The 18431-nt window shown below is 43.5% G+C and overlaps 1 protein-coding gene across 1 annotated transcript in view; it reads left to right on the top strand.

Moving 5' to 3' along the window:
• LOC137267866 (ATP-dependent RNA helicase dhx29-like) overlaps positions 1-18431 on the top strand; it is a 48949-nt gene that overhangs the window by 6694 nt on the left and 23824 nt on the right. The window contains exons 5-13 of the mRNA XM_067802302.1: positions 4530-4669; positions 7562-7693; positions 8066-8192; positions 13468-13737; positions 14743-14911; positions 15355-15481; positions 15682-15783; positions 16288-16416; positions 17126-17383. Coding sequence (XP_067658403.1) covers positions 4530-4669; positions 7562-7693; positions 8066-8192; positions 13468-13737; positions 14743-14911; positions 15355-15481; positions 15682-15783; positions 16288-16416; positions 17126-17383 — 1454 coding nt within the window. The remainder of the gene's footprint in view (positions 1-4529; positions 4670-7561; positions 7694-8065; positions 8193-13467; positions 13738-14742; positions 14912-15354; positions 15482-15681; positions 15784-16287; positions 16417-17125; positions 17384-18431) is intronic.

The following is an 18431-nucleotide window of genomic DNA, read 5'->3' on the forward strand; positions in this document are numbered from 1 at the left end:
CTCTAAGCCCTTGCTTGAACAAACCTCCACCTTTCACGCGCGGCCTTCGGTCCTTAGCTCGAGCTATCCTGCGACTCAGTCTAAGGATGCGCCTAAGTGGACTGCTCCACTACAGGCACGGAAGAGCAAGGGGAAAGGCAAGGACAAGGCAGTTTCTCAGCTGCCTTTTCAGAGGAAGGGGAAGTCGGTCCCGGCTTGCCAATAAGCACACCTCCAGAGCCTTTAGTTGTTCCGTTGCAAGCATCAATCTCTTTGCCGTCAAAATTGCCTTTTGCCCAAAGTACCTGTGGGTGGTCGGTCGCCTCCCGTTATTCCTTTGGGAATGGGAGAAAGTCACGTCCAATCCCTGGGTCCTGTCCATACTCAGTCAGGGATGGCCACATGCCACAGGGGAAGCGAGAGGCTCCTTCTTTTGCTGGGATTTGCTGCATTCCGGTGCCGAAGTTGGCTCAAAAGGTCGCAATCCTACGACAAGGCAGCCATAGAGATGGTTCCATTGGGTCAGGAGAATATGGGGTTCTACTCCACATATTTCTTGGTTACCAGGAAGGACGGAGGGTTCAGACCCATTCTTAATCTCAAGGATCTGAACAGCATGATAGAAGTGCCATCTTTCAACATAGAGGCACTGATCTCGTCTGTAGAAGCTGGGGATTGGCTTATGTCAGTAGACCTCAAAGACGCATACCTGCACGTACTGATGCATCCTGAGTTCAGGAAATACCTTCGGTTTTCCTTCGATGGGGTTTCTTATCAGTTTCATGTGCTCCCCTTCAGCATCTTCACAGCTCGAAGGGTGACAGTATCAGACCTATGGTCCGACCACGAGGCCACCTTGCACATCAGTGTGCTAGAGTTGAGAGCAGTAAGGTTGGTGTTCGAACGCTTCGTGGATCAGGTTCGAACCTGGGTCGATCGTCTAGAGATGGACAACCAGACAGCGATGCCCTACATTCTGAAGCAAGGCGGGATGGTGTCTCCGTCGCTCCTTCAGGAGGCGTGGCAATTTCAGAAAATGAATTATGCCTGTCTATCTCCCAGGGGTGGACAACGTGCATGCAGATACATTCTCACAACGTGTTCTAGCTCCCCACAAGTGGTGCTTCGATTAGGAGATATTCAGGATTATCTCCCAGTTGTTCGGGTTGTTCCAGGTGGATCTGTTTGCCTCTGGGGTGAAGAATCAGATTCTGTTGTTTTTTTTGTTCTCGGATTCCAGATCCGAGAGCAATTGCCACCGACGCCTTTGGCTTGCCACCCAACCAGCACAACTACTAGTGCTTCTTGCACCTCTGTGGTCGTCTCAATGCTGATTTCCGGAATACTCAGGCCGCTAGTGCAGCCACCTGTTCTATTACCACAGCGACCAAACCTACTATCCCAGAACAGCCAGCCACACCCCTATCCCAGGATTGAGTGAGTGTCCGGAATCGCCTCCAAGAGAGCGGAATTCCTGCATCAGTTGCAGACACATTTCTGGCTTTGAGGAGGGATTCCACGAATGTATAGTATGAGGATAGATGGGCCTGTTATGCATGCTGGTGTGGAAATAGAGAGATTTTCTTTTCTTCAACTGTAGTTGAAGTATTGGAGTTCTTACAGTCTCGATTAGAATGTGGCTTAGCCGCTTCTACAATCCGAGGCTACACCATGGCTATTTCAGCCTTCCACATACCTGTCGAGGGTGCCTTGTTCGGGCAACACTCCCTCCCTGGTACAGAGTTTTCTTGCAGGCATGGACAGACTGTCCGGTCGTTAGACAGACAAGTCCTCCATGGGATTTGTCTATAGTATTGGATTGGTTGTCCACTCCTCTCTTTTATGACTTGGCCAACCTGTCATTGCAACTGTTAAGTTGGAAAACGGCTTTATAAGTGGCAGTTACGTCTGGTAGACGCGATCCATAAGGATCGGGTTAGCATACGGTTACCGGATTCATATTGCCTGAGGATTGATCACTTGTTTCATGTGAAAGCGCCTATCGATCTTTCTGTGTTCACGCTTCCTGCATCGTCTCACAAGACACGCGGTAAGGCTCATGTATTGGACGTTAAGATAACTCTTAAAGCATACATTAAGAGAACAGCTTTACTCCATAAGGAGAAACAGCTACTTTGCTGTTATGGAGGTGACAAAGCTGGTTATCCAGCTAAAACACAGACAGTATCCCGATGGATTGTATCGGCAATCTGCATGGCCTATATAAATAAGGGTATATCTTCCCCAGAGGGGTTGAAAGCTCACTCAGTAAGAAGCAGTGGCCACGTCAAAAGCGTATGCCGCTGCTCTGCTCATCGAGGAGATCTGCTCAGCAGCTATTTGGAGACATCTGAGGGCGTTCATCCGTCTTTGCCAACTGGACAGACACTCACAAGAGCGTGCTCAGTTCGGTCAGTCAGTTCTCCGCAGTGGACAGAGTAGCGCTGCTCAAGCTGTTTACGCTTTGTCAGTCAAGTATATCTGTTTGCATTTGGTGGTGGGTTACTATACGTTCCCATTTTATTGGTGGTAGTATTTGGTGATGTTTTTTTGTGTCCAGCCTTCCCTTGGCTTGGTGCCTTAGTTTCCTTTCCATTTCCCCACTTAGCTTGCTAATGTGGTATGGACAGGTTTCAGTTTGGGGAGTTTCCCCTATGCTCAGGTCTCCAAATTTTGATTTGGGTGGGCGGGGTTTGTCATTTGGGATTTCCCAAATTCTAGCCAATGGGCATATAAGCTTTGACAAGCAGGTACTCAGCTTTGTCACGCCTCTGCCTTGATTGATGTCAGCGGTCAGGTGACCAGGTCGTTGCCTTTTCTATTTCCGTGTGTTGTAGATTTGCACTTCGATCGAATGGACTGTGCTGTCAGACAGAATACCACTCCCTATTGTATATCTTTTGGAGTCTGTTTAATGCTTATATGTACTCCAAGGAGGACTGCTTCTGAAAAAGAATTGTACAAATCTGTAGAGGTTATGAATTCTTCGAAGAAAGTCCTCCGTGGGGTACAGCCACCCTCCTCCCCTCATTCTGTCTGATACGTTCAGCATGAAAAGTGAGGCGCGAGGTAGACAGCCAGAGTTACCTGCTCTTGGCTGTAAGGGGTCCGGAGGGGGGGGGGGTTGGTCTCACAAGACTGTAACGAGTTTTTTGTTTTGTAAATATTTTATTATCAAAATTCATCTACAGGTGTGTACAAATACATTTGAATGGATTGTTTTCCAATTAGGGTGTCACCCTCCATATCAACAGGAGAGTTGCAGTGCAAAGGTATATTTTGATGTTCTCTTGAACCAGAGGCTACATATTCACTACACTGCAGTGCTTGGTTTGTCTGAACTACACTTGGTGGGGTAGCCTAGTTGTTAAGGTGTTCACTTGTCATGGTGAATACACAGGTTCAATTCCCCACATGTATACTACATGTGAAGCCCATTTCTGGTGTACCCTGATGTGATATTCATGGAATATGGCTAAAAGTGGCATAAGACCAAAATCTCTTGCTCACTCGCTCACTCACTTGCTCACTCAATCTATGGGGTATGGAGGGAGATGTGCATCTGTCAAACAACCTCCTGTTATCACTGTCATACAAAGGTACAAAATTATCCCACAACAAAATTCAATGAATCATTGCTGCATGCAACCCAACACTTGATTGATGTCAGCGGTCAGGTGACCAGGTCGTTGCCTTTTCTATTTCCGTGTGTTGTAGATTTGCACTTCGATCGAATGGACTGTGCTGTCAGACAGAATACCACTCCCTATTGTATATCTTTTGGAGTCTGTTTAATGCTTATATGTACTCCAAGGAGGACTGCTTCTGAAAAAGAATTGTACAAATCTGTAGAGGTTATGAATTCTTCGAAGAAAGTCCTCCGTGGGGTACAGCCACCCTCCTCCCCTCATTCTGTCTGATACGTTCAGCATGAAAAGTGAGGCGCGAGGTAGACAGCCAGAGTTACCTGCTCTTGGCTGTAAGGGGTCCGGAGGGGGGGGGGGTTGGTCTCACAAGACTGTAACGAGTTTTTTGTTTTGTAAATATTTTATTATCAAAATTCATCTACAGGTGTGTACAAATACATTTGAATGGATTGTTTTCCAATTAGGGTGTCACCCTCCATATCAACAGGAGAGTTGCAGTGCAAAGGTATATTTTGATGTTCTCTTGAACCAGAGGCTACATATTCACTACACTGCAGTGCTTGGTTTGTCTGAACTACACTTGGTGGGGTAGCCTAGTTGTTAAGGTGTTCACTTGTCATGGTGAATACACAGGTTCAATTCCCCACATGTATACTACATGTGAAGCCCATTTCTGGTGTACCCTGATGTGATATTCATGGAATATGGCTAAAAGTGGCATAAGACCAAAATCTCTTGCTCACTCGCTCACTCACTTGCTCACTCAATCTATGGGGTATGGAGGGAGATGTGCATCTGTCAAACAACCTCCTGTTATCACTGTCATACAAAGGTACAAAATTATCCCACAACAAAATTCAATGAATCATTGCTGCATGCAACCCAACACTACCTCTGTTTCAGATGAACTCCCAGAAGGGTTCTCCCAGACTTTACTGCGCGAGGAACAGAAACGAAGACCCAAGTTTGATGCATCTCTTCAGGCCCTGCCCACAAATACAGGCCCCGGAACATGTAGTCAGACTCAGTCCATGGCAACAGCAGTAAGTTGAGATTAGTGTGTCTGCTAGATCTGTTCACTGTGATGGCCCTCATAGAGGAGCAGGAACGAGGAAAGATGGGCTGATCCAGGATTTTGGAGAAAGGGGGTGCACATATATCATGAAGTCCAAAGGTTAGGGGGAAAAGCTTCCCTACTGGATCCACTCCTCAAGGATATCCATTTGTCTGTAACACTTTAGTTTGCAAAAAATCAACAACAAAATTATTGAATGATAAATTCTCTTTATGAAGAAGTCCTCCTTCGGGTACATGTTGGCATTAAAAGATCCATTTTGTGACTTTTATATGCTTCAATAAACTGTTTACAAAACAAAAAACTTGTTTTTATTATGTGAGACCACCCCTTAGGGCCCCCTACAGCCAAGAGCAGGTAACTCTGACCATCAGCCTCACACCTCACTTTTTATGTTGTCGTTCATTGAGGAAAACGTGTGTGTTGTATCATTTTGAAGTCACAAAAGCCTAGCTACTGAGAGGAGTGAAAAAGAGTCACCTACTGTATGTATGGTTCCTTTCCTGTCCGGGACGAACCAGATGGAATTTATTGGGTGAATTTTTCCATCATGACTTGTAACTTTGCCAGTCCCATTTCCACCTTTGTGGCAGGCAAGATAGCAGGCTGTGTGGCTTCCATTCATCTTTTGTGTGGCACGTTGCATTCACAAGGCTTGGACGTCTATATATATACAGTCAGGCCGCGTTAGTTCGGACCCCGACAATCCGATTCCCGCGATATCCGAACAATAGCTAGCTGTAACCAATCTTGTTTACTATATAAACTCATTACCTGTTGATTCAGTAATCCGGTGCTTCACTCTCCGTATCCGAACGTTAATCAGCGGTAACAGATTAGCTAATTACACACAGTTTTGCTTCATTAAACCGGTGGTACATCAAAAAGGTTGGGATAATCCCTTCACACCATACCATTCAGTGGTAATTGTTAAGTGACACTTGCGAGATGAAGATGTCGTTAGTTTGTGATTTTGATCAATTAGTAGGTCTCACTTTTGGTTAGTTGGAGTAATACCTGTCATGCTTACTTCCTGTATAAAACACTGATCGTGTCAAAGTGAGATCACCTGACGCTTGTCAGTCATAATGGCAAGTCCCGCCCCTAGGCGTGAAAGATGTGAAATTACTGCCGCACAAAAAAAAAAAGAGAAAACCCTAACGCCAATTTTGATCTTATGTGTAAACATTTTGGTCAAGAATTCGGACAGTCTATCACCAAGAGCACAATTTCGGACATCGGATATGTTTTGTGATTGGCTATGATCATTTGACAGACAGATGCAATCACGTGGTTGACACGTGATCTTACTTCGTAACAATGCTGCCAGTCACAAGTATGCCAAAGTCAAACTGACCAACGTGAAAGTTGATTTCTTGCCCCCAAACACCACATCGCACATTCAGCCAACTTGTATACGTTCGTATGTTTTTGTATTGCCATGTCAAAGGGAAGTAACCCTACTGTAGTTGTGTTCATAAAAGTTCGTTTCAGTAGTCCGTATGTTTCACTATCCGAACGTTTTTGATGAAAAACAGAAGTGTTCGGATTAACGCAGCCTGACTGTATGTTTATCATATGCTATGGGCTAAGGAGCCACCCTTCAAAGTGTCTGAGTGCAAGGAGAATTCTTCTTCAGGTAACATACCGTCAGTGTCCTGCGCACAAACTGTGGGTACTTGAGCGCCGGTGGTTACCTCTGTGCCTGAATAGTCAACCAAACAGCGATGTCCTACAAAGCAAGACATTACGTTGTCTCCTTAACTTCTTCAGGAGGTGTGGCAGTTTCAACATGCAGGTAGAGCCAGTGTATCTCCCAGGGGTAGACAGTGTTCATACACATATACTCTCACATCATATTCTAACCCATCGGAAGTGGATACTCTGCCGGGAGATATTTGGGATTATCTCCCAATTGTTCGGCTTGTTTCAGGTTATCTGTTTGCCTCTGGTGTTTTTCTCCTGGATCCCAGATCTGAGGGCGATCTCTGCCGATGCCTTCCAGCTCAATTGGACAGATAAACCTGATCTCCAGGATCCTCTCACAACTAGCCACCCAGCCAGAGTGACTATTTGTGGTTCTTGCACCTCTGTTGTCGTCTCAACGCTGGTTTCCAGTAATACCCAGGCACTCATTCAGCTGCCTGTACCATTACCAATGCAGCTTCTATTTCCAGGACAGTGAGCCACACCTGAATGCCAGGATTCAGTAGGTGGCTTGGTCACTGTCTAGAATGACTCTGCATGAGTGTGAGTGAAATTTCTACACCAGTTACAGAAACAGTTTTGGCTTTGCAGAGGGATTCAAATAACATACAGTGCTAGGACAGATTCTTTCACTGTAGATTAGGTTTAGGCGTTTTTACTCTCAGATAGACTGATAGACAGATAGACACTGGGTAAGTGTATTTTTCTATTTCCGCCTGGTTGTAGATTGTTACATCAAATACATCACTGTGTCAGACAGAATTCCACTCCGTGTTTAATTGTCTGTGGGTCTTATGCTAGTATGTAAGCCAAGGATCTCCTCTTCTGAAATATAGTAGTGCCAACTTTTAGAAGTTGTAAATTCTTTGAAGAAAGTCCTCCATGGGGTACAGCCACCGGCCTCCCCTCATTCTGTCTGATCCGTTCAACATGAAAAGTGAGGTGCAAGGTTGATGGCTAGAGTTACCTGCTGTTGGCTGAAGGGGGTCCTACAGTAGTGGTCTCACATGACGAAGATGAGTATGAATATGCCTCTATTGTCATGTGTACTGAATCCACTGACTTCCAGTGTAACACATAATTTAGTCGTCATTAGTAGCCAAGTAAATGTTATGTGTATAACAGTCATTACAAATGGTCCTGCTTTCTTTAGGAAGAAGCGTTTGGTAAATCGGACAAATCTGTAGCCCCTGAAAAGAAATCCTCAATGAAAGACTGGATTCTTAACTATGCTGAGTTTTCTGATGACTCGGAAGAAGAACAGGAGGTGACAGAAGAAGACCCAGTGAGTTATTCATTTACGTCCCAACTCCTGAACTAAATCTGAAAATGTCCACTAGACTCTGAAGAATATATTTTTATCTTTAATACTGTAATCTTTATGAATGTAATTTCATGTAGTCATTTCAAGGGCCGGTGTTGTGGCCAAATGGTAGAAGTGTCCACTTGTCATTCTGAAGACACGGTTCAATTCCTCACCTGGGTAAAATATGTGTTGGGCCCATTTCTTGTGATATTGCTGGAATATTGCTGAAAGTGGTGTAAAACTAAACTCACCCACTCATAGTCATGTGAAATGTGGATCACAGAGAGTCGTTATCATGCCAGATACTAATGACTATGAACACTAGTGTAGACTGCACCATGTACACTCCAGAATGAGCGCTACCTTACTATGATGGCCAAGTTGCTGGATGCCAAGAGTCAAGCAGCCCAGGCTAAACAAGATGCCAACAAGACTCAACAGAAGGAGCTGTCCAAGAAGATCAGGGATATTCGACGAGGTACAGCATCATGTCTTTTGTGAAACAACATGTATATCAGTTTATAATTGTTATGACAAATTACTATGTACAAATTACTAAGATGATCACTGATGAAGTTCCAGGAAAGTATTGATCTTCACCAGCCCATGTTTGTCGTAAGAGGCAGTTTACATTTTCCAGCTTCAGGCTTGCTGATTTGGTTGATGGTACATGCCCACAATGTCTATCACTTGATTGTCTGATCAGGATGTGGTCATTTTGAGACTGCCATGAAAAAGTTGAAATATTGCTAAGTGCATCTTATCACAGCAGTCACATGGAGCATTGGGGTTAGCTTTGTGGTAAAGGCGTCACTCATCATTCAGAAGGCATGAGTTTGATTCCCCAAATGGGTACAATGTGTGAAGCCCATTTCTGAAGTTCACTGCCACGATATTGCTGAAATATTGCTAAAACTGGCATAAAACGAAACTCACTCTTTCAGAGCAGTCAAGTCTCTAAACTGAGACGTAACAGTCAGTGAATTTTGACATCTGAATCCAGTCATGAGGATATGAATTGTACAGTATTTTCACAACCAGTGTTGGGGCAGTGCTGTAGTTGTTAAAGCAGTCCAATGAAGTCCATTTCTGGTGTCACCTGCCATGATATTGATTGAATATTGCTAAAAGCAGTCCAAAACCCATTAACTCACATTTTTTCTTATCCTGACTCATGCTTAATTGCTTATCACCTCTTCCTGGCGAAGGTAGTTGAACACCCGAAGTCCCTTGAAGTTCCCTTCTAAAAGAAGTGGACGTAAAATTGACACTCACGTATTAACTCCCTTCCCAGCACATGGTCAGCTGATCGGCCATGATACTTCACTCTCTCACTATCGCCCGCCGAGGGTGGCTGGAAGCGTCTGGGGTCCCGTATATGGCAATAAGTTTTTCACTCTTTTGGTTTTTCTACCTAAATGTGTGTTGTATGCAGTTTTTGGCTTGTATATGTTTATTATTATTATATAAATTTGTGATTATTGTGCCTTTTTCTAACACATAGTCTTTTTCTAAGACTTAGTCTCAGTTGATGAAATCGTGGTTTCAGTGCAGGTTACGCCTGTCGATGGTTGACTCACATGTACTTTGGCCGGCATGTAAACCTTTACGTTCTGCTCTTACTCGTTTTAAATTTTGCATTAAATTGTCTGAAGCAGAATTCTTATGATATTTACAGTCTGTTCACAGGCGTGCTAGAGATAAGCAACATCAGCTCACATTAGCCATGTCTTATCTAGTGAAATAAAATTGGGTAACCGTTTAATTATTGATGCTGAGATTCATTCCAGCGAGATGCCAGCCGTATCTCCGAGGTTGTGTCCAGGGTTGGACGAGTCCCCTCCTAAGACTCAGAAGAAACCATCTGTTGAGGCAGGGCCGTCACAGGCCAAGAAAACTAAGTCGTCGTCATCGGTAAGATCATCGTAGAATCACCCCTCGTTGATGAAGAGGAGTAAAGGAGGGGAGGAGATAGTCCCCGTGGCAGAACGTAAATTTCTTTACGAGTCTCCATAGATGATACGGAGTGAAGACATCAGTCACATGTCGACTGCAACCTCGGGCATTGTAGACAACTCTTCAACACAGTCGTCAATGCATGTGCCGCATGCATTCGACGCAGGCGCTTTCATGCAGCAATTCACAACGCGAGCGACGATTGGAAGAGGAAAGACAACTGCACTCGTCAACCAGGTCGACTGCGATTCAGCGAGAGCATTCATTTAGACCTGCACTCACGTCTGAGGATGAAGAGGAGATGCATGCACACATGCACTCCAGAAGATCCAGGTCCCAATCATCGTGTCGCAGCACAGAGAAGGATATACCCAGAAGGTCTCCTTCAGTCTCCCCTATTCATAGAAGACGTCGTATGCAGTCACCCTCCCCTTCGGACTCAACGCGGTTGTTCGACGCAGACACATGCACCCAACATGAGCTTGATTAGGTCACGTTGAAGAAGAACGAAGAATACAATCTTCAACTACGTCGACTACTGCTCCTAGATCTACCACGACTGCATCGTCACCAGTCCGGGTGGTCAGACAATGCACACTTCGTCAGCAGCTTCAGTCATCACAGCAAACACTACAGTTTGAAGAGAGATCCACCTACATCAAGTGAGTGCCAGCACAGACAAGTGCACTCACGTGGGTGAGTGTTCTCACAAGTCTACTCATCAACAAAGAAAATCTTCATCAGTCTCCCCAGTTCGTCGAAGGCGCCGTCAGCACTTGTCATCCTCTTCAGACCTGGACTCACATCGGCATCCATCGAATGTGTCGCACTCATGGAAGGATGAAGACAGACACTACCGATCGTCATCTCCGGATCATGAATGGTCTGGACTTAGTCTCACCATCAAAGGATTCCAACTAACCCAAGTAAGACATGCATTAACGTTTCCGGCTCTGATATCTACGATTTCTGAGAAATTATCTATGGCATTCAAGTCAGCATCCAAGTTTCAACAACAACATATGCCACCTTTCAACGCTTGTCGCTTCCCTCTTTACCATGGGGAGTCCTCCATCAGGGCATCAGATGTAGACGAGGCATACAAGGTCATCAGCAGTCCCCGCAACGATCTTACTTGGTAGACGACATTCGGACGGGCTCGATTTAGTCTCTCACAGCATACAAGCTCATCATGGGAGAAGTCAACTCAGTCTACAGTTGGACTTCACTCTCAGACTGCTAACTCAGCTCGAATGACTTGAGATCTAACTCCTAGGGATTTGATTCATCACTACATTGAGATACATCGTTGTCCCAGGATCGGTGGGTCGAAGTTCAAGCCGATGATTAGAACAAGTTCTACTCTCTCTGTTATCACTAGGTCAGTGATCATGTCTACTCGATCTGCTCACATCACCTCAGGATATGACCAGACAAAGGCACCTACTACGACGTTAGTGACAGTGGTTTCATGGTTTCCTGAGTCATGGTTTCATGTCCTGATCGGTTTACGATGCTGGAGATCTTGAGACTATACCTGCTATGGTAGACTCGCCAGTCAATGTTTGCGCAGGAATTTACATATTAGAGCCTGCATTCTACAACCATCTTTAGGTAGACACGTCTCTTCTAGGTTGGAATGCCCATCTAAATAACGATGTTGCAGCGGGATTCTGGAAGAAGGAAGATCGAGCTCTTCACATCAACCATTTGGAGAAGAAAGTGGTGATGCATGTTATCCATCATCGGTCGACAACACCAAGAGATAAGTTACTGATGATCCAGACGGACAACTCAACAGTAGCCTTCTACGTAAACATGGGTCAATGAGACCTCCATCTCTACTACACCTGACGTTTCTACTCTTCGACATGGTCGACAGTCTGGATCTTCAAATCAAAGAATCTCACACACCAGGAGCCTGCAATATCATGCATATGGCAGACACCTTATCTCGCCCTCTTCGTCTATCACCGGCAGAGTATGTGCTGCATCGAGAGATGTTCCAACTAATCAGCAGGAGGTTCGGATCACTGCAAATAGACTTATTTGCAACAAGGTTCAACTAACAGACTGAAACCTTTGTGTCACCGGTACCAGATCCATTAGCCTGGGCAACTCTCGGGATCTCGTGGGAAGGACTAAAAGCATTCGCATTTCCCCCTCCAGTGCTGCTACCAAGAGTCATTGAGAAAATCAGACAGCTACCAGGTTAACCGGACAGACAGTTCCGCATACCGGCCTTGTCTTTAATACTTGGATCTCATAACTACTGAGGCAGCTGAAGGCAACATATCTGCAGATAGCAGAATATTTATGCCACTTACGACATTCATGAAGTCTGAAAGGCTCTACATTATCTACATACTTGGCAGCAATCAGGTCAGTAGTCACCATGGAAATGGAAACCAAGCTGACTAAAGTACCTGAGCTATTTGCCTTCCTACACTCCTTCAAGTTGGAAGATCAACGGCATGGGATCTAAACATTGTACTTCAACATCTCACAAGTGATGCGTACAAACCGCTTGATCAGACATCATCTGAACTGCTCATATTCAGAAGACACTGTTTTTAACTTGCCTTAGCTACAGCTGCACACATGTCACAAATTCATGCTCAAGACTTCAACCGCACGAGCTTTGATGCAAATCGTCAGCAGACAGCTCATCCTGATCTATGATGGGATTTTATTGCAGAAAATCGACTGCCTGGTCAACTGGATAGACAATTCAACATACCCGGCATTATCTTCAATTCTGAAACCTCATGATACTCAAGATTTATCATTATGTCCAGTGAGGGTATTGAAGATATACATCGTACATACCAAGTCCAGAAGGCAACATTTCAAGCGCCCGTTTATCCACTGAGACACCTACGGAAGTATCCCGCAACACTATCTCAGTGTGGATTAGAAGTGTTATACTTAGAGCATATGAAGCAGCAGGATTGGATCCTCAGTGAGCTTCCAACCCACACGAAGTCAGAGCCTTGGCCTACATGGGAATTGCTTGCTATCAGCTATAATGGAGGGCTGCTTTTGGAAGTGTTTACCAACCATTATCTACAAGACAACAGCAACGACAGTGACTTAACTCACCCGATTTATCACGTGACTTGTGCAAGCCAGACGCTCTGCGGAGTATTTTGGTTGAAAGTCCATGCACACGTCTTAAACAGACTGGGATGAGTGATTATGACCCTGTACTCGTAATGAAGATACTTGTACATGAAGAGGGGTCGCAACTAGTATCGATTGCTATATCTTGATATTTAGTTGCATCAGAAACTAGCAGGATGCCAGTTACTTTTGATGTCATCACGTGCCAGTCAACAATGCCTTCTATGGAAGTTACAAGTTCCCGTTAGGGGGGAAATTATTGGACGTAATTTGGAACTGATAGCAGAATCCAGCATGGTCTGACCCACTGCCGTTTCCATCGGATTCTGTAAGCAATTAAGCATGAATCAGGATAAGGAAAAATATGTAATTTTCGGAATAAAATTGATATTATGTACTTATGCTGACACGAAAGCCCTTCTAGCCGCCCCTCACAGACACGCTGAATTCTAGCATTCTCGTGTTAGGTGATTATAGGAGAGATAGTAAAGTATCATGGCCGATCAGCTGATGCTGCGAAGGGAGGTAATACATGGGTGAGTGTGAATTTTACATCCGCTTCTTCTAGAAAGGAACTTCAAGGGATTTCAAGTGTTCCACTACCTTCGCCAGGAAGAGGAAATAAGCAATATCAATTTTATTCAGAAAATTACATAATGCATGTTTTAATTCAGAAATGGATTCTCTTGAACTTCAACCTGGATTTAACCCAGCTATAAAAATTAAAGATATTGACCAAGAGAAAATGGAGGCATCTGGATCCAACCAATCAAAAGGTTCCAACTCCCTGAAGAACTCGTCAGATTTTAGCAGACTTGTGAGTAGCCAATCAACAGCCAGCAAATGTAAAATGAGTCATGAATCAGAAGAAGGAGATGCTTTTAACTTATCAGGGTTTGCAGCTATGGAGGAAAATGCAGCAGTTGTAGACACACAAGTGAAAGGTAAGGAAACAAATTCATTGTTTAGTATCATTTGCCAGAATATTACTTATTGAGAAGCAACCATGGGATTATGGGTTCGATTCCCCACATTTGTGTGTCCTATTTAGTGGTGTCCCCGCCTTGATATAGCTGAAATATTGCTAAAAGCAGAGTAAACATCATCCTCGATATCTCTAGGGTATATGTAGCAATGAATTACAACTCACTTTAACTTTTTAAATTATCTAACCAATTGAACTTGGCAACACAAACCATGCACAGGTTCTCTGAAAGAGGTAGAAGGAGTTCTTTCATTTTGTACCTATCAGTTTGTATGTATTTTTCCCCAAAAATCTGGGGGAACCTTCACAACTGCAACTGCTCTTTTGACACTGGCAGGCTCGGCTGTAACATCAGCTTTGTTGACTGGCTACTGTGAGGATGCGGAGCCACCACTTATTGAAACATATACCCTGGAGATATCATGGAAGAGTGAACCTATACTCATTCACTCCTTCTTGACCCCCCGGGGTAGAGATGTCCGCCTCTATGATTTTATCATAGTCGCTATGAATTTTAGTATCAAACTTTGCCATTATGATTGCACTGGAAACTCTATGAATGTTTAAGAAAATTCATTAGAATTCTGATTTGTAGACAAAATATTTTTGCATCATTAAATACATTTTCCATTTTTACTAATCATCCATTGATTAAATTTAATTATATACTGGAACTGGTATCATTGCTAGTAACAAAGGTAATTTTAGCGAAATTGTCTATTAGAAATCTAAAACTGATTTCAGTACCTTATCAGTTTTAAGTATGTGTGATTATTGAGTATATGACTTTTGAGGATTTAGTTGACTCCTAACTTTAAGGTCAAACTACTGATTTTGATTCTTGAAACTGCTATTTGCATCTTACATGAATGACTTTCTGCCCAGTAAGATACTCAATTAGACACTGTGTTAGAGTGAATATACTTTGGAAAAGTGGAAATATCTGTTTATGATGTGTTTTCAGCTGCTGCAAAAGAAGTAAAGCTGGATGTGAGAAACTTTGAGTACACTCGCCAACAGTGGACTGGGAAGTCGCCAAAACAGTTCCTCATAGATTGGGTGCGCAAGCACCTGCCACGGAGTGACCCACCAAAGTTTGACAAGAAACAGCACAAGCAGAAGTGGAGATCCACGTACGTAACACAGTAGTGGCTGACCTGTGGTAAAATGAAATCACTCATTCACTCAGCCTTAAAATCAGCTAGATTTTCAGCTGAAATTCTCTTTCTGTCATCTGTCTATAGTCAGTTGTATGGATAATAGTCGTTTACTGCTAGAAGCTCTTGTACATGTCTCAGGCAAAAGGAACTCACTTCTTTCCTGTGTGCGCTGAAGGAAGCACAAAAATGCTGAGTTTTGCTCAACCAGTGCAGAATATATCTCTGGGGTATATGCAAGACTCCAGGGTAACATAGATCATAAGTTCCCAGCTTGTGGAAACATGACTTGGACATGATATAGAAGTGTTTAAAAATCTCATTATCTGTCTACATTATATTTGTTCCATGTCACATCTGCCATCTGGCATGAAATGTTGTGTGTTATGAAAACTATTGGCATTATGCTTCTGTTTCAGATGCACGGTGGACCGGAAGAAAGATGGCGGCATGTTGTCTGTGACACCTGAGATTTTGTGTGAGAACAACATGGAATCCCAGCATCTGGCTGCCACCCTGGCACTGTATCATCTGTGTCCGGGACAGGTATTTCAAACATCAGCTCCCATCTTATTATCTCAATCACACATACCATCTGTGTCCCGAACGCATAGGTCAAACATCAGCTCCCCTCTCAATGACCTGTACCACCTGTGTAAGGGACAGGCAGGTTAGACTGTATAACACAGACTGCCATTGTTCACACTGTTTTTGCAATCTTCTCCCGTTTCTGTTTTCCTACCCAGCCAATCCATCAGTTGTTACCGCCGCCATACAGAGATGTGTGGTTGGAGTGGAGGGATGCTGATAACACTGTCAAGCAGGAGGCCAAGGAGAAGGAAAACAAGGTAAGCATCTTGTGGTGTTCCTCAAGGTCTCACAGACATGTCAGGGATAATTCTTAAGTGAAACAAATACCCTATCCTCCTTGCTTGTTTGAAGAAACAATAGCTACAATGTGTAAACTGTCATTCTGTGTTTCATTGTATACCAAAGGTAATTGGAGAAATAACCTGAAGCTCACCTTTATTCCTTAAGGAACACCGATGGTCACAAAGGAATGCCTTAATTCAGTCACAGGGCTGGTGGGGTTGCCTAGTGGTTTAGGCATTAGCTCATTGCAATATAGACCTGTATTTGATTCCCCACAGGGGAATAATGTGTGAATTCCATTTCTGGTGTCCCTCACCATGATATTGAAGGAATATTGCTAAATGTTGCTTAAAACTAAACTCACTCACTCATTCAATCAGGAATGCCATGATACATCAATGAATGATTTGCTGACACCTGCTGCTATGATATACAGCATGTCAGTTATTTTCAGTTTATTTTCTGATCCTTTCTGGCAGCCACGAGATCAGTTCATTGCCAGATTCCTGAGGAAAGTCCAGATGGAAGACAAGAAGGTCCGACCTTCCAAGGTGAAGGTCAGTGAGAGGAATGATGAGGAAATGACATGGGAGGACCTTGCAGATGAGGTAAGCAGTTTGTTGTCTAGCAGGTATCATACCACTGGCAGAACCAAACTAATATCTTGTCACAGTTGTATGAGTTGAACATGAAGATCCGGGGTAGAATATGCCTTCAGCAATCCATGCTTGCCCATAGAAGGCAACTATGCTGTTCGTAAGAAACAACTTCCCAATTGCTTAGATCGATGCTCATTGTGTTGATCACTGGATTGTCTGGTCCAGACTTGATTATTTACAGACAGATTTATAGTTGGAATATTGCTGAGTGTGGCATAAAACTAAACTCAGTCACTATTATCCACAAGCGTAAATGCATAGTTTGAATTTTATTTAGAAATCGTGTTTGGTGTAAATAAGACGTTGTTTTCATATAACTGCAAATGATAATAATAAGCAATAATAATCATCATCTTTTATTTGTGGACCTGTGAAGGTCCCAAGGTAGAATAGGCCTTCAGCAACCCATGCTTCCCATAAAAGGCGACTATGCTTGTCATAAGAGGCGACTAACGGGATCAGGTGGTCAGTCTCGCTGACTTGGTTGACACATCATCGGTTCCCAATTGCACAGATCGATGGTCTTGTTCTTGATCACTAGATAGTCTGGTCCACACTCGATTATATACAGACCGCTGCCATATAGCTGGAATATTGCCAAGTGCGGCATAAAACTAAACTCACTCACACACATTTATTTGTGTATATTTGAATGCAGGATGATTTTGGCCCACGTACCAGCAAAACTCCATCATCCTCTCATGTGTCAAAGCTTGATAGCAGTGCCTTGATACAGCTGTTCAAAGATAGGCTGTCATCCCAAGTGTACCAGACTCTTCAGGACACTCGGAGGAAGTTGCCAGTGTTCCAGCACAGAGAGGAAATTGTGGAATGGATCAAGAGGGAAAATGTGGTGGTGATAGCTGGGGAAACAGGAAGTGGCAAGAGTACCCAGATACCTCAGTTTGTTCTAGAAGTAAGTCTCAAGATCATGTGTTCCATCTGCTGATCGTCTTTTGTATTTTGCAGTCACTTCAATCATGGATTCATAAAACAAGTCATTTGTACCCTGAACTAAACTTGAGGCATGCTTAGAGTAGGTGCAGGCCTAAAGTTTGTGCAGACTTAAGGTAGATGCAGGCTTAAGGTAGATGCAGGCCTAAAGTTTGTGCGGGCTTAAAGTGGGCAAGCTGGAAGTAGTTGCAAGTATAAAGTAGCTACAGGCTTAAAGTTGCTGTAGATGTTGGGTGCAATAAAATAGTGTTATGGTGTTTTGGGGTTGTTTGTGTTTATATATCGGTGGGTTGGGTGTCTTTCTATACACATGGTTTTGTAAACAAATAGCTTAGGTGGTTATAGTTACATCTTTGACCATTGTGCAAGCAAGTGACGTCCTTATCTTGTAGTCATTTATTCTACTTACTGCTTGTGTTTGGCAAAACAATTCCATTGGAATTTCCTTCATCGGTCATGTAGTGTAGCTGGGTATCTTTCGTATCCCTTCGCTGTCCGCCATGTTGGGCACAGAAGTGGAAGGTGCGTGGTGCCGCAGTGAAGTTGTTTATTGTTGCGTAGCCAATCATAACACTTTGTTGTGACCATTTGAAGGTTAGCTCATGGGGTATATAAGAGCCTGATAGGACTGATATCGCTGTCTTGCGTATCAGTGTTCCTGAGCAAGTAAGTCCACTGCCTATACGGTTGATGTTCCCTCCGGCTCATTAGGGTTGGTTTGTTTTCTTAGGACTCGTGTTGTCAAGTAGTTTTATAGTCGGGTTGGAAAAAATAGAATATGATATAGTACATTCTACTTAATTCTTAGGAATTAAGTAGTTGTAGGAATTAGTGTAGGAAATAGGTTTTGTTTTTGTTAAAGGAGTGAGAGAGAGCAACTTTTGGTCAGTTTTTGTTATAATTTGTTTTGCTTATTTTTCTTACGTTTTATTTAACAGAATAAATTCTTATTATTGTATAGACTTCTCCGTTGTGTTATATTTTGTTGAAAGTGACAAATGCAACTTAAC

Source organism: Haliotis asinina, chromosome 16 (genome assembly GCF_037392515.1).
Source record: "Haliotis asinina isolate JCU_RB_2024 chromosome 16, JCU_Hal_asi_v2, whole genome shotgun sequence".
Classification (NCBI taxonomy): Eukaryota; Metazoa; Mollusca; class Gastropoda; order Lepetellida; family Haliotidae; genus Haliotis; species Haliotis asinina.